This window comes from Danio rerio, chromosome 9 (assembly GCF_049306965.1).
Source record: "Danio rerio strain Tuebingen ecotype United States chromosome 9, GRCz12tu, whole genome shotgun sequence".
NCBI classification, from domain to species: domain Eukaryota; kingdom Metazoa; phylum Chordata; class Actinopteri; order Cypriniformes; family Danionidae; genus Danio; species Danio rerio.
In genome coordinates, this window is record NC_133184.1 from 9,930,628 (window position 1) to 9,956,792 (window position 26,165).

General features: G+C 34.2%; 1 protein-coding gene across 5 annotated transcripts in view; it reads right to left on the reverse strand.

Annotated features, from left to right (window-relative positions):
* Nucleotides 1–26,165, reverse strand: part of fstl1b (follistatin-like 1b) — a 151,298-nt gene that overhangs the window by 105,917 nt on the left and 19,216 nt on the right. For 2 of the 5 annotated variants that reach the window (XM_073911618.1, XM_073911619.1), the window contains exons 2-4: nucleotides 8,726–8,890; nucleotides 2,554–2,754; nucleotides 2,371–2,427 (exon numbers count right to left, since the gene is read on the reverse strand). In XM_073911618.1, the coding sequence (XP_073767719.1) occupies nucleotides 2,371–2,427; nucleotides 2,554–2,754; nucleotides 8,726–8,740 (273 nt within the window). In that variant the 5' untranslated portion in view covers nucleotides 8,741–8,890. 5 annotated transcript variants of the gene reach the window in all.

Sequence of the window (26,165 nt, forward strand, 5' to 3'; positions counted from 1 at the left end):
CTTCTGGACTATTGTGTATCGTTTCCTGATTCGTCAAGCCACTTTCATGTATCACACAACTAGTAGACTGCAAGTATGGATGCCGGCAAACTATGTGCATGCCCAGTGAGCATAAATGATCACACGTCATGTGTTTTAGGCAGTATTGCGTAAACAGAGATTGACTTTCTGAAACAAAGTAAAAACAGCAGCTTGGACAAGGAGCGTTTTATTTCTAAATATAATATATTTTAGTCGTTTATTTGCAAGTAAATAAACAACTAAAATACATAAATGCTATACAAAGGTGAAAAGTATTAACTGTTTTATGGGTTAAATTGGGCTTTAAATATTATGTTTTTGTGTTAATAGGGCTTTAAATATTATGTTTGTGTTAATAGGACTTTTGTGTATTGATAAGAAAGAAAGAAAGAAAGAAAGAAAGAAAGAAAGAAAGAAAGAAAGAAAGAAAGAAAGAAAGAAAGAAAGAAAGAAAGAAAGAAAGAAAGAAAGAAAGAAAGAAAGAAAGAAAGAAAGATGATCTATGGTTTTCATCAGTGGTCAAAATTAGACAAAGAGAATTAAAGCTGAACATTCAAAGTGAATCAAGGAGCGTTTTTTATTCTAAAACCCCATTTAAAAACAAAAAACACAGCTTTAGAATGTAAGCCGTTGTACTGTATGCATTGTGTTTCTCTAGCTGTGTGACATTTAATGCAGCTCACCTGGCAGGTTGTTATTGCACCACAGTGCGAAAGGACGCAATTAGCTCAACACTAACAAAGACAACATATGGCCCCCATCAGCGGCTGCATCGGAGCACTGAAATCAGTGTAAACTCACAGGCCAAACACCTCCAAACAGTTTGTGATCTGATTGCTTTTAACAGCTGTCTGTTTACAGCTCTTCCAATTCCCAACGCAAAGACCACCAATGTCTCACCACACAGAGTTCATTAACCACACAAACACAAACCAGGTGATGTAATGTTGGTTTTGTGACATGCATCTTGGCATCTTAACTAGTTCAGGAATTTTAATAACCCCTCCTTATCATATGCTTTCTATTGACCTTATTCTTTAGGTATGAGCAGGCGCAGCCATTTTAATCTTTTTGTCTCAAGACTTTTAGTATCATCCACTTGCATTCATTTTTAGGCATTAAAAACAGCTCTTTATGCTGCTTGATGTTGCAAACTGATGTTTTCCTATTATATTATTCAACTTTTTATGTTTAGTCATAAACACACTTGTTTGAAGAGTAAGTAGTTTGACCATTTTCTGCCATTTATTATTCCTAATTTCTTCTATGGCAACTGAATTGGAAGTTTGAAAACAATCGCAAATAGGTAATGTTAGTAAGTGAATATAAAGCAAACATCTTAAATAGCGTAAACAAGATTACAAAATTTTAACAAAATGTAATATACATATTTTAGTCATCCATTTGCAAGTAAATTAACAAGAAAAACATACATTTAATACAATGGTGAAAGTATTAACTTTTTATGTGTCAAATTGGGTCATAAAGATTAAGTTGTTTATAAAGAAAGTTAGGCCGAAAGAAAGAAAGAAAGAAAGAAAGAAAGAAAGAAAGAAAGAAAGAAAGAAAGAAAGAAAGAAAGACTCAATGATTGATGGTTTTTATCTGGCCAAAATGGCACAAAGACAATTAAAACAAAAGTAGTCAACATTCGAAGACAATCATAAACATTTTTCCAAACTGTCCTTCAAAAAAAAAAAAAAAAAAAAAAACAGATAACACTGGGTGTTGTTCAATAGTTTATCAAAACTTTGTTGAATACAGATGATCTACTTCAAATGTCAATGGCCAAAAGGTGCAATTATATTTTGTATATATCTGCCTATTATTTGGTAAATTCTGAGTGCCATAAGTTTCATATTATACTGAGCTCTCTATCAGAATGCATAAATGCTTTCTGACTTGATACTAATTTTAAAGTAAAATATGCATATTAGTTTAAGTGCCAATTCGGTCACGTGCACACATGATCATGTGATATCAACATGAGGTGCGACCCGCTCTATGCATGTAAAATAAACCTTTTTTTGTCTCTCCCCCTCTCTATTTTTTCCTCGAAGGCGTCTGGAATGATCTAATGTTAGTCAACCTCATTGAAGTTGCTTTTCTTTATGTACAAAACATTTTCAATTGGGAAAAACAACAACACTGGCCGCAGTTTTAACATTAATCATAATTATCCATTGTTTTGTTGTAAGTAATGTTAGTTAGTTAGTGCACTCATTTCTTCAACAGTTCATTCTGGCCAAGTCGGATATCAGAGAAACTATTATCAGGATCCACAATAAACATTCTTTTCCAAAAACACGAGCTCTTCTCCTTATTAAAAGCGGGTTTGGTGTAACTTACCTCGGCATGACAGCAGACTACAGCCAGGAGGAAAAACACGGGTAAACACCGAAACATCTGTAACGGGCAGAGAGAAGAGGGAGAACGGAGGAAAAGACATTACAAAAGGAGAAAACGCAAGGCAAAACGACACAAGTTGTTTTGACGCTGTAAAATGTTGTAAATATAATTCAGGTTTCTCACCATTTTTTGCAAAAAAACGCCGCCTGGGTGTCTGTGAGGAGGAAAAGCGCGACGTCTCGGTCCGCTGTAGGTCTGAGGATGTGATCGCAGGAAACTCGAGCAGCGCTCAGGAATCCGTTTCTTCCCCCTCCGTGACGTGACGTGGCCCGTGAAAAGCCGTGGAGCAGATCCAGATAATGAGCACAAGCTCGGATAAAAGTGCTAGAGGTTTGCGAGACCAATAAGTCCATATTAGTGCATATATTAGCCTACACTTGCAGAAAATTGCAGCTTTTGCTAGTGTGAGACATAACAAATATTAGTGGAATGTTAGAAAAGTTACATGCTCAAATTAATGCGATATTAAGCTAAAATAGATATAGGCTAAAGTGAAATAGAGAAAGAGTAGAAGAGAGATAGAAAGATTCGCCCTAGAACTCCAGGTAGGCTACAAAGATAAACCTTTTTAATTTTAAAAAACAAAACAAAACAAAACAAAAAATATATATTATAATAATGCTTCAACAATCCATCACTTCCATCATACAATTGCTACATTTAAGTTCTATTAAAAGCAGGAGTATGTTTATACTGGGACACCAGTATCTGTTTGAGTTGAATTATGAAATGTGTTTTGAGATATGAAACATGATGTTCAAGAAAATTAACAGAAATCAAGATAAACATCAACTGTGAGTAGAAAACTACATTATTAAAGTTGACGTTTGTGAATAAAAGCAGACCCTGCATAATTTCCATAGAAAATTACATGCTGGAAACATTTAATAGTAATTGGCCATTATAATTTGCTTATCAACAGTGGTGTTTGTCCCTGAAAATTCAACATTTTGAAAACAGTTTGGACAACTAAAACAATAATGGTGAATTTTGTGCAGATGCATGTTTCCTTACGTGACATCACCAGCTACTGACCTGTCATGCATTTATTTATTTTATTTTATTTTATTTTTTTGTGGTATTCACAGATTTATTTCCCTTTTGACAATTATTGTCAGTATATGAAATACACTTTTAGATAATTATTTCTTCTAATCTGACAGTTTTAATAAGTTTTCTAATAAACCGAAATAGTAAAGACCTGATAATCGCCCGGCAAATCACACACCAATGATTGAGTTTAAAAAGGGAGATTTCGACCAAAAATTTTAATTTACTTACTATTTCCTCACCCTCAAGTGGTTCCAAACCTTTATGAGTTTCTTGTTAAAAACAAAAGAAGATACCAAAAAAAGCTGAAAGGCTGTAATTTACTTATTTACTCTGGTTTAGATTCATTGACGCTCCAGTGATGTTTGGAGTACAAAAACCTGACAGGTCTTAAAATACATCATCTGAACAATGTCTTTGCTAGTGCAGAATGAACAATATGCTCACTTTAATTAATTCATTACTATTTTAGTAATAAACGTGAACCATCACGTTAACAGTTCATTTTCTGCTTCTCATAGCATTAGCATTGCCGCATTATTAGCCATGTTTCTGTCTAAAGATGCACAAAGATATATCAAAGAAAGCTGAAAGGCAGTAGAAAAACAAATACTATGGAAGTCAATTGTTGCAAGTGTCCAGCTTTGTTATCTTCCTTTGTGTTTAATAAAAGAAAGAAACTCATAAAGATTTGAAACAAGGATATGAGTAATTGATAGAAATTTCATTTTGTTGTGAACTATCCCTTTAATCATAATCAGAAAACATTAGGGGTACAAATACAACAACTGTACAAAAACGCACCTTGTAGACCTTTAAAGATACATTTTTAGGTTTTGTATGCCTTGTTTATCTTTTGTCGGACAATGCAGCTCTCACTAAAAGGCACTGTGTATTGTAGTCAGAAAGCAATAAGTTTTTATAAATTGTATATTTAATGGATCAAAGCAATTAGTGTAGTGACATGCATTGAACCTGGCTGAAAATGGCTTTAGATAACTCTTTTGAGAAATCTAATCTTGAGCAGAGAACAATGATCTTGGTCAAACAGCTGTTATCATTTTCCACAAAGCGTTCTTATATTGTGACCTATATTGTGACCTTTTATAATGCTAAGCTTAATAAATATCTCTAAGGGTGGTGAATATTCACATATAAACGATCTTTTCACCTTAATTAAATGTATTGGTCACACTTTATTTTAAAGTACAGTTTTTCCTATGGTGGCACAGTGGTTAGAACTATCTCCTCAAGGTCGCTGCTTTGAGCATTTCTGTGTGGGGTTTGCATGTTCGCCCCGTGTTCGCCTGGGTTTCCTCTGGGTGCTTCGATTTCCCCCACAGTCCAAAGACATATAAGTGAATTGGGTAAGCAAAATTGGCCAGTGTGTGTGTGTGTTTGTGTGTGTGTGTGTGTTTGTGTGAGAGTGTATGGATGTTTCCCTGTAGTGGGTTGCGTGCAGCTGGAAGGGCATCCTCTGCGTAAAACATATGCTGGAATAGTTGGCGGTTCATTCTGTTGTGGGGACCCCTAATAAATAAGTAACTAAACTGAGGGAAAATGAATCCTTGCTATTAACAAACCATTAATTATGACTTTTATCTCAATAAACACCTTATTTGCTGCTTATTAATAGTCATGTAAGTTTAGGATTGGGTTGAATTAGGGATGTGGAATAAAATTATGCAGAATATGAACTTTGAATACACTCTCAGAAATAATATGAGCTGTCACTGGGGTGGTACCTTTTCAAAAGGTACACATTTGTGCCTAAATGGTCCATATTAATACCTCAAGGGTACATATTAGTACCTAAAAAGTACAAAAGTGTTCCTATTAAATTTTTTATGTACTAATTTATACTTTTGAGGTATCAGTATGGACCCTTTACAAATGTGTACCTTTTAAAAAGGTACCACCCCAGTTACAGCTTGCATACCTTCATTTCTGAGAGTTTAGTCAGGTACAGTAATAATATGGATAGGTCCCTCCTCTTTATACTAAGGGCGTACTCACACTCTGGGCTTGGGCTTTGGCGCAGTACGCTTTTGTGTGAGTGCAAAACGTGCCTGAGCCCGAAACTGAAAGTGAAACGTGACTTTTAAGGGACTGTTTCATATGGATTAATAATCATTCTTACTGTTCAATGAACACAAGCTGTCATAGTTTAATTAAAGACACAAACCCCTCACTGCACGACAGCTGCACCTCCAGCAAACCTCCTTATTCCTGCAGCACGAGGACTTTATGATTGTTTATGAGCGTCTAAAGTGGGGGATCTGTTCGGCAAAATTTTTGACTGCGTGTCACCACATCCCAAACGACTTAAATGATATAACTGAACAAATCTCCACTGTGCTGAGCGAGAGCGCTTCTCTTCTGAATAGCGCATATTCGATGACGTACTGTAAGCGCACCCAGGCCTGAATGTAATGTGAGTGCGGTCCGTCGGGGGAGACGGGAGGGGGGACAAGTGTGCTTTGGCCCAGTTCAAGGCAACTGTACATAGTGTGAGTACACCCTAAAACGTTACCAATGTATTTATTATTATTTGGTTCAGTTTTTATTGTTCAGCACATAATCAGACAGGGTTCCCAGTTTCACCCACACACAGCTGTAGGACAAAAAACAGTGTGTAAAAAATTGTTAAAATGAGGAAATGGTCAACAAATCTATATACAATTTAGAAACTGAGATTCACTGATGCTCTAGTGATAGTTATGTTTAGAGTAAAGAACCTGATAGATCTTGAAATACAAGATCTGAACAATGTCTAGAAGTATGTTAACAGCAGTATAAGCAAGCAATAAGTATTAGGACTTTAAAAATAGCCTATATACGCTGTATATATATATATATATATATATATATATATATATATATATATATATATATATATATATATATATATATATATATATATATATATATATTACATCATTAACATTCTTAAAACATTTTGATTGTACAGAATGAACAACATGATCACATTTATTTAGATATTTATTTATTTATGTAATGCTATTTTTCTTAGAGTGAACCGTCACGTTTACAATTCATTATCTGCTTCTCATAGCAACAGGTCTGTCTTGTGGTTTGCTTCGTTAAAATGCAGAATTTCGATGAGCTGTGGGTTTGCCAAATGACTGATCACATCAAAATTATATCCATGTCTTTTCCACAGAGACTCTTTCTTTGTAAAAAAAAATAATAATAATAATAAAAAAAACTGAAAAAAATCTTGCTGTATCAAATGATGGGGCTTTTAACAGTGCATATGCTAATTTAATGAGTTCTAACCTAATGAAAATGTGAAAAAAAGCACATCAGAATAATACCTGAATACTTTGCCTTCAAGTAAGTGTAGAAGTAAGAGCTGCCTAGATTTATTTGTAAGACTTTCCAATCATCGAAAGCAAATAGCAGCTTACTTAACACAATCTTTGTCCTCCTAATGTCTTTCAGCCAAGAGTGCTTGGTAACAGGCCCGGATTGGCTAATCGGGAGGACCGGGAGAATTCCCGGTGGGCCGGTCTGTTTTTGGCCGCGAGGGCCGGTGTCCCTAGCTGCTTGCACTCTCAGCAGTCACACTTTTTTCTTCTATTTATTTATTTGACCATAGCTTTACTTTTTTTAATCATTATTTTGCCGTAGTGCCGCTCTTTTTATTTATTTTCTCGCAGCCCCGTGAGAAAAATGCAGCCTGCAGGTTAACTAACGTTAATGATGATGATGTAATGCAACTATCGACCCCAAACAGCGGCACCTTAGTGAATATAAGAATTCGAATAAAATGAATAATACACCTGCTCAATGAAAATCAAATGATTCACTACATTAATAAATCTGACATAACTTGATCAGAAATCTAAAAATAGGAGAAAAAGATTGAGCCATCAAAAGAAAGTAGTGCTGTGTCTTGAGGGTGGCAAGCCATTAGTTATTTTTTACTCTCACTGCAATAGCGCCAATGTGGTCCAGTGGTAAGCACAATACATTTCAGTTTCACAGACCTATGATCGAATCTCCCATAAAAAATCTTTTTTTTTTTTTTTCGATTTTATTGTTAAGACATAAAATACTGTTAGGGCTGTTGAACATTTGAATTTCTAAAGCAGCAGTTTTCTTGAAAAAAACGTGATAGTGCCATTAACAACTGAATTGGAATCAGTCGTGAACTGAGGTGGGCCGGTCTGGCTTGAAACTCCAGGGCTGAAAATGAGTCCCACTCCGGCCCTGCTTGGTAATCAGAACAGCATATAATTGCCTCTCCACAGCTACTTTTCATCACTGTTTATCTAACGGCGTCTGCATAAATTGCCTTCATGAATGAATAACCTGTCACAGATGCATCTGCTATTCGATCTCTAGTATTACTCCTTTAACATCGACTAGTCAGATATTCGGAAGCAAGGTCAGGAGTGATGAAGCCATGTTTTTAATCCTTTTATCTTCCTCTCCACCACATTCTTACCTAGCAGGTAATACCTAGCAGCATGATGGGATTAAAAGTAAGGACATGGGATATGTAGGGTAATTTAGAGTAAATTTACAGTGTATAGCAAAAATTCCATCATTCATTCATTCATTCATTTTCTTTTTGGCTTGTAGGGGAAACCAGAGCAACATAGAAAGAACATGCAAACTCCACACTGAGATGCCAACTGGCCCAGTCAGGAAACGACCAGCAACCTTCCTACTGTTAACCACTGATCCACTTAGTTGCAAATTCCGTCATCAGTACAGTAAATGCAATTTGAACTGATTGTTGTATCTTAATGCTTCAAATTGTTTTTGCAATTTTTAGTTTCTCCAGAAGGTGTCAACACTGAAAAACAGGAAATGAGTTGAGAACAAAAAGTAAACCACTTAAAATTGTTATGACAAACTGTATATGGCTTAATATAATGGAGATGTGGTCCCAAGATATCAATGTTAAGAAATAACAGAGACAAGAAACTCAAGATGCTGAACATGCTGACAGTTGTCAACATCCATAAGGATTGCTACATCAGTATCAATGTTTCTATCCAAAGATGCACAAAACTGGAATATCATTAACATTTTTTTGCAAATAAAGTATCTTTTGTATCTAATGAGTTAAACAGAAGGGGTTTAGTCACAGAAAGCCAACGAGAACACAACTGAATTTCTGATAAATTGTTGCCAAATACCAAAAACTAATTTAGAATTTGCTGTGGTAGGAGAAGCCACCGTGGGTCTGTTTTTAAATATAATAAATTACCTGAATTGGCTGCATGGTGGCGCAGTGGGTAGCACATTTGCCTCACAGCAAGAAGGTCACTGGTTCATGCCTCAACTGGGCCAGCTGGCATTTCTGTGTGGAGTTTGCATGTTCTCCCCGTGTTAACGTTGGTTTCTTCCAACTCTCTGGTTTCCCCCACAAGTCCTAAAACGTGGTATAGGTGAATTGGGTAGACTAAATTTTCCGTAGTGTATGCATGTGAATAAGTGTGTATGGATGTTTTCCAGTGATAGGTTGGAGCTGGAAGCTGTGTAAAACATATGCTGGATAAGTTGGTGGTTCATTCTGCTGTGGCAACCCCAGATTAATAAAGGGACTAAGCCAAAAACAAAATGAATGAATGAATTACCTGAATTAGTCTTAGAAGACTAAGACAAATTATTATATGCGTTTTCAAAATGTACTGTGTAAAAACGTGCTGGATAAGTTGACGGTTCTTTCCGCTATGGCGACCCTGGATTAATAAAGGGACTAAGCCGAAAAGAAAAGGAATGAATGAATGATTCTAAAATGTGCATAAAAATAGGTGGATGGGCTACTCGTGAATGGAGAAAACTGTGGACTTACTGACCTGTGAAACTGACCAAACACGGGGTCTCTCTAAGAATAAGTTAGATCTTCAGTGGCTCACAGATCCATAGTTACATCCTAACAGGCATCCAGCGTTTCTTGTATCTGATAGAAAGTATTTGATTGAATTCTTATGCATCCTTTTTAATGCAGCACTTGCTCTTTTTAATAACGTAAAGTGGATATTTTCGTGTACACAAGTCTCATTTTTTATATGATAAGACACATGACAAATCACTGGCTTTGAAAAATAAAATCTTACAATTTATGCATTTCATGTTTAAAAAAAAAACGTATATCCCTCTATAAGTACAAAAATTATAGTATTCTCCATTCATTTCCTATGGGACAAAGTTTGAGGTTGGTTTTAAAAAGGCCTTAACTTTATTGAATCAAGTGCTCTGCAAACTTATAGTTGCCAAATCCTGAACCATTCAGATAAGAAACTATATAAAATTGACCAGTTGTTTCAGCTGGAGGTTCATGTAAATATTCTTATTTTTATGTTGAAGGTCATATCTTTTACTACAGCAAAAATATCACTGCAGTCAGTTTTACTTCAGTCAACCAATACCTAAAAATGTCTAAATATTGAATATTTCAGTGCCACTATTTCACTGTTGGGGGCAGAGACGGTTTGTGGTGGTGTGTGTGTGTTTAACATATTAGGCATGTTGTATAGGCTTAGACCTTTATTTAATTATATGATTAACCAGAATTGTGTTGGATTTATTGGATTTTATTGAACAAAAATAGCTTTAATTTTGTTCCCATTCTTTTTTTTTAATCTGTGCCCATTTTTTGGCAAAGCAAAAGATTAAAAAGTTATTCACTTAACATTGTTGAGTTGAGTCTTCTTTGTGTGTGTTCAGATGGTAAATTTAGAATAAAAAACTGCTCAGGTTAAGGAAACTATTTAAAAAAAAAAAAAGATTTTGCCCCAAATATGCTTATCTAGAGGGTTAAACCTTTAAATGCATATAGCCACTTTTAAGCTTCTTCAAAAGCTTTTTTCAGAGAAGAACAAAGACAAGAGTCTTTATGATGTTTTATTTTGTCCAAAGGCATCTTCCTATTTTTTTCTCTTCGTCTTGCTTAGAGGGCAGTGAAGCACTGCAGTGCTAGCACTTCATTTGTCCTTGTTGCCTTTAACTAAAAATTACAACCAAAAGCCACACAATGTGGCATCACATTGGCTGTGCATTTTCAAAACTTTGAAAATGGGTTGCCACAGAGGAATGAACCGCCATTTTATCCAACTTGTGTTTTACATATGCCCTTCCAGCCACAACCCAACACTTGGAAACACTCATACATTCTTGCATTTACACTCGTACACTACGCACAATTAAGCTTACTCAATTCACCTATAGCTCTTGTCTTTGGACTCTGGGGGAAACCGGAGCACCCGAAGGAAACCCAAGCCGACATGGGGAGAACATGCAAACTCCACACAGACATGCCAACTAACGCAGCTGGGGCACAAACCAGTGACCTTCTTGCTGTGAGGCGATGATGCTACCCACTGCACCTCCATGACACCTGTCCAAAATGATGATTATTATCAATAATAATATAAATGATTAGTTTTAACAATTATTTTTTTGTTATTTTTATTAATGACAATTATAATTATTGAATACATTAGAGATGATGCCATCCATCTGATAACTTCAAGGACAACAGTCACTTAATGCACAAATACACTTAAATGAACATGTATTATAGACATACTGTAGATAGACCTCCTCTATTTTTAGAAGGACACTATATACTGTATAACTCCAAAATAACTATGTTTATAAACTGACCTCCCTAAACACAATTCCTTAACTTTTTAGATTTCGACTAGCAAATAAACTTGAATTGAATGTAAATGTGTTAACATTGGCAGCCCTATTATTTATGTATATTTATTTATACATTATGTTTCATCTGTTTTGTAACCGGTTCCTTTTTAGATGACAAGTGAAAAACATAAGAAGGATGTGATAAGAAGGATGTCTGCAATAGTCTCTCTACATATTCTGCATCATTAGATTTAATTGGCCCAAAGCCTCTGTCCTCTACCTGTGTAGATGGTGTGCAGACTTCTAAAGAATATTATGTATGTATATCGATGTTATGAGATACATCAGAGGATCTTGAAATCACTGCGAATTGAAAATATCACAGGTCTGGCCATCATACAGACTTTTTCAGCAACAATAATTTGATGTTAATTAGACTTATCTGTTTATAATTGGCACAAAGTCACAGCCTCAGCAAAAAGACAAGTGAAAACGTACCTGTCTGTCTTAAACAGTTTCCCTCACATCAAAGAGAATCCTGTCAGAGACACATGAAAGCCAGATGTTCTACAGTACAGGAAGGCTGCTTTACTGTTTCTGCACAGTCTACAGATGCTCCATGCCTTTAATCAAGAAGCTATTATACTGTGGGCGCATCATTCTGTTATTTAATTAAAGCCTATAACCAGAACACCTCAACATCACATTCACATATATTTAACAAATCATTTTATTAACTTTATGTGGCGATCACTTAAAGAACACCGCAACATTTAAAAAAAAAGAAAATGAAAAAAAAAGAAAATGAAAAAGATTGGTTGTGATATTTATGTATTTTTCACAATGCAAAATTATACCTTTTTTATGCTTTTCTTCAGTGTGATCATATTATTATTATTATTATTATTATTATTATTATTATTATTATTATTATCTTATTATTATTACAAGGTTTTGGAATTACACACACACACACACACATATATATATATATATATATATATATATATATATATATATATATATATATATATATATATATATATATATATATATATATATATATATATGTATATATATATATATATATATATATATATATATATATATATATATATATATATATATATATATATATATATATATGTATATATATGTGTGTGTGTGTGTGTGTGTGTGTGTGTATTACATAGTTATTATATATACAGTTCTGAAGAGTTCTGAAGAAAATAACCTATGCGTCATGATAAAAAGGATAATACTAAACAAAACGCCTAAGAAAAATGCTTATTTTTAAAAGAAAATTTTAGGTGGCACTTTTATTTCAATATTTTTGACTATGCTCTTTAAAAGCAAATCCACTTTGCATGGACATCCAATGATGCAGACTTGTGCTTTATTTGATACATAAAACAGTTGTTACAGTTTGATTGTGATGAAGCCTTCAGAGTGAAATTCAGGTGAGAGACATTTGGTTTCATAAACACTTGAAACAGTTACATCTGACTGGTTCATCTGACCAATCAGAGCAATGCACACTGTTGAAGATGAGGAGTTTAGAGAGACTGAATCTTTGAATGCACTGTATCAGACAGTATAAGAAAAGAGATGATGATCATAATACATATTTTGAGAAAATTTGTAGCATTTTAAAGCTTTTTATTTATTTATTTATGTAACGTCATATGAACAAATAACTAGTATATGAGACCCTCAAAGAAAAATTTGAAAATTTTAAATAACATTATATATATATATATATATATATATATATATATATATATATATATATATATATATATATATATATATATATATATATATATATATATATATATATATATATATATATATATATATATATATATACATACATACATCTGTAAATCTCTATGTGCAAACTGATAGATGGCTGTGGCAAAAAATATACATATTACATAAACACATAAAACATACAGGTAGAGGAGATAATTTCTTGTCCTAAAAGATGTTCAATGACTTAAGGTTAATGGCCCTTCCCTTGCTTAAAGAAGTAACTTACAATTTCTCATACTTCATATCTTTTTTAAAGCTAATGGTAATTTTAATCTGCAAGACCCAGCAGACATTGAGAATGTGACATGGTTTTACAGAGATGCAACACCTCCCCTCTGTGGTTGACGTATGAAGTGGTACTCGAAGACTACGTAGGACTTAGGTGAATTTTACAAAAAGTAAACCTGTCTTTTTGGTGCTAGAAAAAGAGATTATAATGCAAGCAAGTGTTATTTATAAGTCTAAAAAACTATTAAAATAATTAATATATGTTTCTCCCGTATCATTTTTACAAAAATGTTTATATAAATGTATATTTTCTGTGTTATTCTTACAGAAATTGAAAATTTGACAATGTATAATATATTTGTATGTTAATTGATGAATATACACTCTACCTTCCTTTTGTTTCATATATTTCTCTTCTCATTCTGTTTATGTTCAGATATTTAACTTTAAGGGCAATGGAAATAACCTATACATCATAATAAAAAGAGAAATACTGAACACAACCAAGAAGCATAAAAAAAAGGCTCATTTTAGTATAAAATTGCAGACAGCACTTAAAGGCTTTTAAAAGGCTCATGTTTTTGACACGTGAAGTGGATGTTTCTGCTCGTTGAAAGCAAATACACTTTGCATGCACATCCAATGATGCAGACTTGTGCTTTATTTGATACATTTAACAGTTGTTAAAGATTGATTGTGATAAAGTATTCAGAGTAAAATTCAAGTAAGTGATACTTTGTTTCATTTCCACTTAAACAGTCAACCAGTTACATCTGATCAATCATAGCAGAGCTCACTCATGAAGAGAAGTTAGAAAGACTGAATCCTTGAGTGCACCATTATAAATACTATGAGAAAAGTAGTAATGCTGCAATATATTATGAGAAAACTTGAAAAGTTTGTGTGTGTCAGCAATGAGGTCCCATGAGTAGCCTCCCAAAGGACTAAATGAAAGAAAAATGCAACTTAAAGATTAACAAAATATTTATTTAATGATTAAGGGAGGGTTTCAAGAAAACTTCAAAAGGGAGTCAAGTCAAAACAACAAACAAAAAGTTTTCTAACTGATAGAAAGAAACAAAAAGAAAAATATATCAAAAATACCCTCACTCACATAAACAGGAGAAAACAATCACAAAAAGAAAAATGCCACCCCCTCTCTACTAACCCAATCCAAAATTAACAAAAAGTAAAAAGTTAATAACAAGGTAGTAGTGAAAAATTAGTAGCAAAGTTACAACCAAATAGAGTCTCTGAGGCAAAAACTACATAAAATAGGCAACAGCATGAACAGAACTTAAACAAAATATAGCTCCTAATCAACAGATAATGCTTTAAGGATCAAAAGAAAAATGTAAAGTCTAAGAAAAGAGCCTCCACACACAAAACACACTATTCTATGGTGACATTGTGCTTAAATGTCTATTGCTCTTCTCATTCTCCAATCAGTGAGCAGTTCGTCATTGGCAGCAGGTAATGGTCATTATCTCCTACTCGAGTAGAGGAAAAAAAAAAAAGAAAGAAAGAAAGAAAGAAAGAAAGAAAGAAAGAAAGAAAGAAAGAAAGAAAGAAAGAAAGAAAGAAAGAAAAAAGAAAGAAAGAAAGAAAGAAAAAAAGAATACGTCCTGGGACATAACAGATATAAAAAAATATTTCATAAGGTCATTACCTAGCAATTACATTTAAAGATGCAGCAAAAAATAAATAAATAAATAAATAAATAAATAAATAAATAAATAAATAAATAAATAAATAAATAAATAAATAAATAAATAAATAAATAAATATATATACATATCCGTAAATCTCCATGTGCAAACTGATAGATGGCTGTGGCAAAAAATAGACATGTTATAATACACACAAGTAGAGGAGATAAATACCTGTCCTAAAAGATGTTCAATGACTTAAGGTGAGTGGTCCATCCCTTATTGAAAGTAACTAACAATTTATTATACTTTATATATATTTTTAAAGCTAATGTAAATTTTTGGTTACACAGTGGCTAAGTGGTTAGCACTATCAGCTCAAAGCATAAAGGCCGCTGGTTCTGTGTGGAGTTTGCATGTTCTCCCCATGTTTGTGTGGGTTTCCTCTGCAGGGTGCTCTGGTTTCCCCCACAGTCCAAAGCTAAATTGAATTAAGTAAATTGGCCATAGTGTATGTGTGCGTGAATGTGAAAGGTTATGGGTGTTTCCTAGTACTGGGTTGCAACTGGAAGGGCATCCACTGTGTAAAACATATGCTGGATAGGTTGGCGGTTCATTCTGCTGTGGCGAGCCCTGATGAATAAAGTTACTAAGCTGAAGGAAAATGAATGACTCAATGAATAATGTTGATTTTATTCTGCAAAATCAGCAGACATTGAGAATGTCACAGTTTTAGAGAGATGCAACAGCTCCCTTTTGTGGTTGATGTGTGAAGTGGTATTTAGAGACTACTTAGGCTTCATTTTACAAAAAGTTAACCTGTCATTTTGGTGCTGGAAAAAGTCTAAAAATAGAAAAGCAGTTTAAATGATCAATATAGTCCTCCTGTATCATTTTAACATAAAATGTTTATATAAATTTATATTGTCTGTGTTAAAATGCATTATATTCTTACAGAAATTGAAAATTTGAAAATGTATAATATATTTGTATTAATTGATAATTGATGAGTACCTTTCATTTTATATATATATTTTTTTCTTCTCTTCTTATTTAATCGTTGTTAAAGCATGTGAAATACTTTTGCTGTAAAATGAAACTGTATATGCTTGTTCTTGTTAATAAAGCATTAAAAAACACTTTAATCCTTAAAGTCCACATTGTGCGTTACCATTTTGTCAAATCTTAAAATGTACCTGGTGTGTGGTATTTTTATCTACTATTTCATGGTGGGCTTTTGAGGGCGAAGCAGTGGCGCTGTAGGTAGTGCTGTCGTAAGAAGGCCGCTGGGTCGAGCCTCGGCTCAGTTGGCATTTCTGTGTGGAGTTTGCATGTTCTCCCAGCGTTTGCGTGGGTTTCCTCCGAGTGCTCCGGTTTCCCCCACAGTCCAAAGACATGTGGTACAGGTGAATTGGGTAGGCTAAATTGTCCGTAGTGTATGAGTGTGTGTGTGAATGTGTGTGTGGATGATTCTCAGAGATGGGTTGCGGCTGGAAGGGCATCCGCTGCGTAAAAAAAAAAAAAAAACTTGCTGGATAAGTTGGCGGTACATTGCGCTGTGGCGACCCCGGATTAATAAATCGACTAAGCCGTCAAGAAAATAAATGAATGAATGAATGGTGGGCTTTTGAATAACTCTGGATCATCTGGATTATCATAGAGTCAATGTTTCTTTGAAAAAAGTTGTTAAGCACAATTTGAATATGAAAAGTCAGCCTGTCATCACAGTCAGCCAGTCATGCACACCTGCTGTACATGCTACACATATAAACATTTATTGCATATAAACAGAAATAGCTGACAACATGAAAACTCTTCAAATCAGTTCTCTATCTTATTTGTGGACTAGAAAGTTTTCAGATGGTGAACATTTTGAATGTGTAGAAGTCATGAAAACATGTTGAGTTTTGTGTGGTTGGGCTATTCCGGCCACACAGGCATACTTCCTGCTGTTTTACACCTATATGACCGCTGAAGCATTGCAACAAAAACTGTTAAACGTTGGAAATGTAAGGTGGCAGGTTTAGACCAATTGAAAACTGAGAAAGAGAAAGTCTCTGATTTTTATTCTTTCTAATTCCTAACATTCCACATAACTTTATTCATCAAACTGAGCATATACAGCGAATAGAAGATGTTCCTCTTTAGAGAGATATGAGCAGATGAATCATATATGTCAAAAGAATTAATGATCAATTTGAAGCAAATGTATTTATTTTGAATGATGTTACTTTAATTCCTGGTAACCCAATCAAAACATTATAGTAATAATTTCTCAATTTTGATGAATGCTCTTTAGTTTAATGAATTTCATTGTCAAATCATCTTTATTTCTGTAGCTCTCAGTGCAAATCATCAAAGCAGATCTCTTTAATAAATGAATAAAATCAGTTGTTAAAAACAATGTGAAGTAATTTAGTACAGTGTTGTGCTTCACTTCGGTTTAACATAGTCATCGCAGTGTGTGAAGACAAGGCCTTGTAAAACGACATACACACTGCTGTTTTTTAATTGTATCTCTCTTGATTAGTTCTATTTTATCCCTGCTTGTAATTGTATTTCAGAAAGAGCTTATGAGTGCATGAAGACATGAATATACTGCATGCTTACTGCCAGTGATGTAAAGTAACTAAATAAACTCAGATTACTGGAAGTAGTTTTTCTCTCAATTTAAAAAAAAAAGTGTTTACTTCAGTAAATTTTAGTCCTGTATCAGTACTTTTACTGCATTATTTTGCTTCAACTTGTTACTTTATGTTTGCTTTTTCTTGTCTACAGTGGTTAGCTAATACAAACCCAAACCAGAACAAGTTGTGACAGTACGGAAAAGGCAAAAAAAAAAAAAAAAAAAAAAAGGAAAAAAGAAAGAAGTAATTTCTAAATTTACTTTGACTTGTATGTCATTACAAACAATACAAAACATATTTAATGTGTTCTTCATGAGTTTTATAGTTTTTTTTATTTAAATATAATTTATAATTATTATAATATATATTATAATAATCCAATTTTGGTTCTTGCAACACATTTCAAAAAAGTTTGGACAGGAGCAATTCAGGGCTAATAATCAGGTTAATTAGTTAAATAATGATGTGATTTGAAACATATGGAAGCATAGAGCTGCCACCCAGGTACAAAAAAATATCTGAGCTTTATCACGTTTGTACAATATACTTTTCACGTTCTTACAATATAATATCACGTTTGTACAATATACTTTTCACGTTCTTACAATATAATATCACGTTCTTACAATATAATATCACATTTGTACAATATAATTATCACGTTCTTACAATATAATATCATGTTTGTACAATATAATTATCACGTTATTACGTGAAAACTTTATAGTTTAGGCTACGTTTACCTGGTGCGATCAGAGCGTGAGAAAATGTCTCATTTTACAGAATTAATTAAGTTATATGTTATACTTGGATTGAGACATGGGGAAATTTTGCAGCTACTGATTGTGATTACTAGACCCAGTAATAAAACAGTTATTGACGTTATGATCCAAACTCCATCGCAAGAATCTTTGCATGTCTGCCATTGTGACATTTTCTGTTCCCAGATTGGAGCAAATCCGGGAAGGTGTCCCAAGCCTCTTTTTAACTTCTGAGAGCCGTGAGAATGGAATGAGATACACCTGTGGCGCGCACCGGCCTCAAATCCCACGAAATGCTCTGGACTATAAGAGGAGGAAAGATGGCAGGGGAGGCCGAAAGAGGACCGGGCCCGGACATACTGCTTTACTTTTTGCTTACTTTTTTCAGTCTCTGTGAGGGGCTGGTGTCCATTTGTTTTGGTTTAGACGGCAGTCTCCGTGAGCAGCTGCCATCCCTGTTATTAATAAATATTTTAAAACCGCCTCCTTCTTCTCAGCGGCGGCCAAAGGACCGTGGGCTTCATTACATACAGCAAGCGTTCATTATGATGCATTAAAAGTGTCTAAGAAGAACAAAACATTAAACACAAGGTGCATATATTAATGTAATCTGTTTTCACATTAAATCTTACATTTTAAATGTAAGGTCCTCAAAAATAATTTTACTTGCACTCAGAAACACCTTGAAAAGAAAATGGCATTAATGTAAGGCCCAATCTCAATTCTATTTTTGTATATCACCTATATACACTCTCAAACAAAACAGAGAGGTACAATTTTAATTTGTAATAATATCTAGGATCATCATTATGAAGGCCAATTTAAAAGCTAAAATTTAAGAGGTAATAACAGGCCAAGTAAAGAAGACCATAAAAAAGTGTGTGCATGCTCAACAATATGGTAAACAGGGACAGGATGTGATGAGTCTGCTGTGGAAAATGAGGTTTAACTGGTCACGGCAGACAAGAGCAAAAAAAAAAAAAAAATAATCATAATAAAATTTGTATAATTATAATCATATTCGGCGGTTCATTCTGCTGTGGTGACCTCTGATGAATAAAGGGTCTAAGCTGAAGATGAAAATGAATGAATGAATGAATAACATTTGTTACAAATAAATGATAATAACTAGTTGTGCTGTTTGAATTCACCTGCTGAATATCTGTTGTTATTTTCTTCCTGTCAAATAATGCTAACCAAATAACCAAAATATATAGGTGAAATATCAATGGAAACTCTATGTAAAAAGGCAGTGTGATTTTAAGTCCAATAATAGTCTATTAAATGTACCAAATATTCTCTTCTGTTTTACCACAGGCATTGCCGTCTTTCCTCTCTTCTTCTTTTTTTTCAGTCTTTACAGCTCGCCTGCATGTCTTCAAGATAGAGAGCGGACATAAGAGTTTATGCTCCTTCACAGGGTTAAACTGAGTTTGCTGTTATGGCCAAATTTCAAACCTGGATTTTTCATCTGGACCTCAGTGTCGTCATTATTCTCCTGATTCATGCAGGTATGTTTCACTTATTATTTTTTGACAAAAATCAAATAATATGTCATTAATATGAAGCCCAGCATAGCTTGATGAATATATATTATTGTTAAATTTTTTACAATTTAGTGCTGTTGAAAAAGTCTTTTATTTTCTTTTTATTTTCTGTAATTCACACTTGGTCAAAGATTACATTTTACATTTGTTAATTAAGCAGACGCTTTTATCTTACACAACTAAGTGAGAATAAAAGACGCATGTGGAATCACCAGAGAGCAATAATCCAGTATATAATCAGGGTTCAGAAGATTAAGTTTTTTTATCTTGTTTTTTTTCCACAGATTACAAAGTACAAACTTTAAAAGTAAATCATAACATGTATGTCTAGATTATTTAAGTTTAGTAATATTATGTAAATACTTTAGAATGCTAATAAATAACAAACTGTTCTCTTGCCGATCTTACTGCACTTCAATAAATCATGAAGCTTGGTTTTCCTCATAATATTATTAACAACATTACTTTTCCACAGTATTTTTTTCTGATGGACATAATCATTTGACTAAATCACATGACTAAATAGTGATATTCAAGAAGGCAACATTATGCATTAAAACACATTAAAAGATGCATGAACATATTGGATAATTCAGGTAAATTATTATTGTTTTGGCTTCTGGAAATTGTCTAATTTTATAGTGCTACATGAAAAATAAAATACCTTTAAGCTTTTTTTAAAAATAAAAAAGTGTGTACTTTTCTGAAAGGGGAAATTTTATAAATGAAATTTATTATAAAACAACATTTAAAATCATTATTTAATAATGTTTTCTAATTGTATACATTTTTGCATATTTGGCATCTATAGGAGAATGTAAACTTATCAGTCAAATAATCACCAACTGCTTTATACACTAATTACAAATTACAGTTTCTGTTAATGTTTAAATATAAAAACTAAAGTTACATTTACTGTAATCTCCTTAGTGATCTAAATCCTTTTCAGATAAAATATTAATTTGCATACAATGTAACTGTAATAAACTATAACAACTCATACTTGTATTTTAACCAAGTTATTAGGCTTTAAGACTACAATTACACTTCAACTCTAAGTAAATGAATTTTCACAATTTTACCATGAACTATGAGTGAGTCTAGTGGGCAGCTAATAATTGCCACAACTTTGATGATGAAATGTTATTTACTATACCTTCTTATTTAGTGTGGTTATAAAAAGATTGTAAGGCTTGAAGCTGCTATTCTGAACCAATAATCAGAAACAGAAAGCATGTAAAAGGATGGTGTGTTTAAATCCATAACTTATCTTACTCCATTGTCATTAATCTAATTCTGACTCCATTAAAGTTGTTATCATCATTGATAAAGAGAAAGAATCTCAACGCCTTAAAGCAGGCAAAGTTGTTTTTTTAAGTTACAGGCTTTAGAATATAACAACATAACATATTGCATAAAGAAATTAGCTGTAGCATATGCACTTTTAAGCAACAAAGACAGTGAAACTGCCTTTGTTAGCATATGAGGCTACGCACCCGTCTGCGGGAGACGCAGAGTTAAAGCCATTCTCCCAGATCAGCAGTTACCTTTCCTTATTATATCCTGAGCAAAGCATTGCCAAACATGATTGAAAACCACCCCCCAAAACCAGCTGAACATGGGGGCAAAGTTGAGGAGATAAAGTGGGGGAGAAGAACATTACTCACACTATGTACAGTTGCCTCGTACCGGGCCAAAGCACACTTGTCCCCCCTCTTGTCTCCCCCAAAAGCCCGCACTCACATTACAATCGGGTCTGGGCACACTTACATCATCGATGATGCGCTAGTCAGAAGCCCTCTCGCTCAGCACAGTGGAGATTTCTTCAGTTTTATTGTTTTAGTCGTTTGGGATGCGGTGACACGCAGTCAGATGTTTCGCCGAACAGATCGCCACTTTTGACGCGCATAAGCAATCATAAAGCCCTCGTGCTGCAGGATTTAGGAGGTTTGCTGAAGGTGTGCAGCTGTCATGCAGTGAGGGGTTTGCGTGTTTAATAAACTACGGCAGTTTGCGTTCACTGAACAGTAAGAATGATTAATAAATCCATATGAAACAGTCCCTTAAAAGTCAAAAGTGAAGTGAACCGCGCTCAGGCTCACCTTTTCCCAAGTGAACCGTGCCAGACCCCGATTCAGCGCACTCACACTTCTCAAGTGATACGGGAAACGGGCCTGGGCACGGTTCAGATAGCATAGTGTGAGTACACCCTCATATACTCTCCTCAGGCCATGACTCTGCAATAGTAAATGTATTGTATATTGAAAAACAATGTCTCTGTTGATTTAATCACTACAAAGCTGAAGTCATAAACTTTCAAATGACACCAAATATGACAGAGTTATATGATGGAAGATCACAAGCAGAATAATTGTGTATGGTGAAAAGCACATGGTTACTGTAAGCAAATGGCAGAGATGTGTATTGGAGCTGTGAGGAACTCATCGGAGCGGACCCATCCCATGCTTGGAATGTCTCAGTAGTTGTTCATTAGCATAGAAAGAATAGTATATAATATTTTCTCAGCTTACATATTCAGAATTATATTATATTTATTATATATATTATATATATATTATTATATATATATTATATTCAAATGTGTTGCATTACCAGGTCAAACGATTAAGCACCACCAATTGTGTTTTGTGTGCCTTTTGTTCCTACTGCAGGATAACTGTGAAAATAACAATAATAACAATTTCACAACCCAGTGACTGATTTTCTGTGTCTTTTCTTGTTCAAAATCCAACCAAGAGTCAAAGATTTATCAGCACATCAGCAAAACAGTGTTTGTGGGGGAAACAGTTACACTTCACTGCAACAAAACCACATTTGATAATGAATTTTCATGGAAAATGAACAACTCACATGTTTTTAGCCATTCTGCTGAGATTAACAGAACTCACACAAACTTCAGCTCAAACAGGATTCACATCAACCCAGCAGCTCCAAGAGAATTAACAATACAGCAAATACAAGTGTCTGATGCAGGAAACTACACCTGTTATCCAGCAGGCATAAGATGGACATTAACCATAACAGGTTATTACATGACTTTATTTATTTTTAACTATAAGTTTGCAGCAGCTATAAGAATAACTGTGCTGGCTGAGTAATTTCATGGCTTGTTTTTGTGTCTGTTAGGAAACACACCATCATCACCTGAACAAATATCGTTCAGCATCATCATCTTCGCCATTATCATCATCTCATGTTTTGGAGTCATTCTGATCTGTCTGATCAGCATCTGCTGGTGAGAGACGCTGAGTGTTTCACACGCCATGCACAGTAGTTCCAGCTCCTCAGCTGTTACTAAACCTGTGATACAGAAATACAGCAGTATTTACAATTTACCATACACTGCAAGTCACAAAATTCTTTATGTGTTCAGCATTAGAAAAAGACTTAAACAGATGAGTAACTTTTAAATACATTTTTGTGAACATTTTGTGGCCTTTGACAGTATCTACCACTTTTTACACTCAGTGTAAATATGTAATCTAACATTTTACATTTGATTATTTTATTGTTGAGCATCAAATCTATCACAATCAAATTTATATTAGATATTAAAATACATTGATATGTATTGTGCATTAAATGCTAGTCATAATTTAGCAATACAATGGCTTCATATGATTTCATCTTCAAAATGTCAATTCCTTTAAAATCTGACAAAAAATTAAGCAATTTTGTGGATAGTTGATGTCCTGACAAACAATAACAGGGACAAACATGCACACAACTACAAACAAATCCCCTGCTATTCTATTGAACTATTGTGTTGCATTGCTTTCTTAATGCTTCATCTTTGTAACAGGAAGCAGAAGAGGCAGAAGATAAAATCTCGTTCAGGTGAAAAGGATGTAAGTGTATTTATAACACATGGTTCTTATAAAGCACAAGTGTAAGTATGTTTTTTTTATGCTTTTATTTTTGTCTCAGAATATGATGAAGATCTCTGACTGTGACAAAAACTCAACAACAGTCTGTGTAAGTCAGTTGAACTTGGTATTCACCTACACTTCGTCATTTTCATGAAATGACATTTGTTAAAATGAGCTTAAACAACACAATTATTGGGATTTATTTGGGGGGGAAAACTTAATTATTTGATGTTTAATCTACTTAGATTTGTAAAAACTAATAAATTAACGTAATTCCTTTGTTGCACCAACACAAATTGATTGTGTTGAACCCAGCATTTTTTGCAATGCATACAATGGCAGCAAGAGCTCAAACATACTGCAAGATAAGAAAATGCATGCAAATAGAAAAACACAAAATTGAGAAAACATCTTGATCAGTTTGACAACACAACACATGCAAATACAGAAATGTGCTGTATAGCACAGACCATAACAGAAATGTGTTGGGGACCTCGAAAAACTGATGAGCCCCAGCTGCTTCCTGTCTACTGTCAGAAGTATTTTTGAGATCTGGAGATGAGTTTTTAATTGATTTTAACATCCTGGTTGTACAGATCTTGTTGTTTGTAAATTTTTACCCCTATTAATGAACTGCAGTCCATATGAGTTGCAATTTTATTAGCATTAAATTAAATTTAGGAAGCAGACGTGTGTAGCAATTGGGGCGTGGCCAAGCCCCATGAGAGAGAACCTGTGCACCAGACCGCTCTATAGACGAATTACCATGTTTGTAAACATTCAGGATGCGTGCATAAGGAGGTGGCAGAAAAAACAGGGGCACTAACATTTACAGCGAGGAAATGACATCCGATGCAGTACAGATTTTGTTGTTGTCTTAGAAATAAGATATATTGATGACATATTATATGTATTATTTACATAATGCTTTCAGTGTATTATAACAGCTCATGACCCAGTGATAAGCACAGTGATTTGGCAAAATAAAAAACTTAAAGGCCTACAAGTCTTTGGATGCCAACAATGCTGTTCTGTGTGGTCATGTGCAAGAAACAATGTTCCATGATTACCAGATTTAACACCACAGTATGTAGAGCTAAAAAATAAGGTTCTGCCTAGCCAAAGAAAAGGAAAGAAGATGAAACTGCACAAGGCCTGGGTAATAATCATCAACAAGCAAAACAACTGCATTCTGACAGCGAACTGCACCTGTAACGCAGGGTATGTGAACTTACACATAGAGGTAAAGTTGGTTTTATACTCGCACATTCGCACTTTCTCCTTAATCATAAAATTTCATAAAAAGTATTATTTACAAACTCTCAATAGCGAAATCATATTAGCAGCCAATGACTATCAAAGTACAACATTGTTCACAGTCAAATAAACAATTGCTAATGTCGTTTTCAAGTCACACTTGCAGTTTATTTCAGACGGAATATTCAAAGTGCTGTCGTAAACAATATAGGGAGTGTGTCACAAGTTGTTAGTGAATAAATGTGTGAAATATAAAACTAACTTTACCTAAATAACTTTCACATTTCATACTTAGTATTCAATGTCTGCAGTTTAATTAACCATATTAAACTGTTTTTCCTGAAATTATTTCTGCAATCAAAAATGAGTAATGTGTATGATTCAGCATAGCATGAACTTTCCTGATATAACATGAGAACTGTTGAGCATTTTTAATTAGGTTCTCATTCCATTTAGCTCCCTTTTAGCCAAATACGTCTGCAGTTGTCATTAAAGCAGTGTGGTGTACAGTAAAAGTTAAGTTTTCCATTTTTTTACCGCACAACACGACATGTTTGCTATTGCAGCCGCTCTTTTTTTGCAACCGGGAACTTATGTGACGTTATGTGTGACGTAGGTTGGTAATTCATTTATAGTTCCACAGAGAGGAGCTCTAGAAAGATAAAAGGAGGAGCGATGACAATGGAAGATAAAAGACGAGGCCAAGGACATTTTATATTTGGTCTTGCTTTCAGTTTAGCAGTACTCAGCTGCTAAAGCAGTACTGTGAAGAGCTGCTACCACCCATTTGTTGAGTGTTTATTTGCTTTTTTTGGTGTTTAAACGTTCCCCTCCCACCTCCTTCTTTCCTTGAACTATGAGTTGAATACCTCATTAATCATCCCTGCATGCAGAGGATGTCAACATAACATCAAATTGACATTGTACCTCAACGTCGTGGGGACGTTGGATTTTGTTTGGAAATGAAAATCGAGTTGACGTCAAAACCCAATGTCAGACCTGTTATGTTCTGCATGTATTTTGTTTAAATAACGTCAAGAGACGAGGACATCTGTCTAACACTACATGTTTATTTTTCGGATACAACACTTCCGCATTACGTCAGGACATTACGCACTGCTGATGCACCATAGAAGGATACGTGAACAAATTATGGACAATTCGCATTTCGTAAATACATAACAAGGCTAACATCACTGCCCAACTTCCAACCTAAAAGCAACCTAAAATCAACCTTAAAACAACCAAACATCAACGTCTACTCATGTTACATCTTGATGTTGTG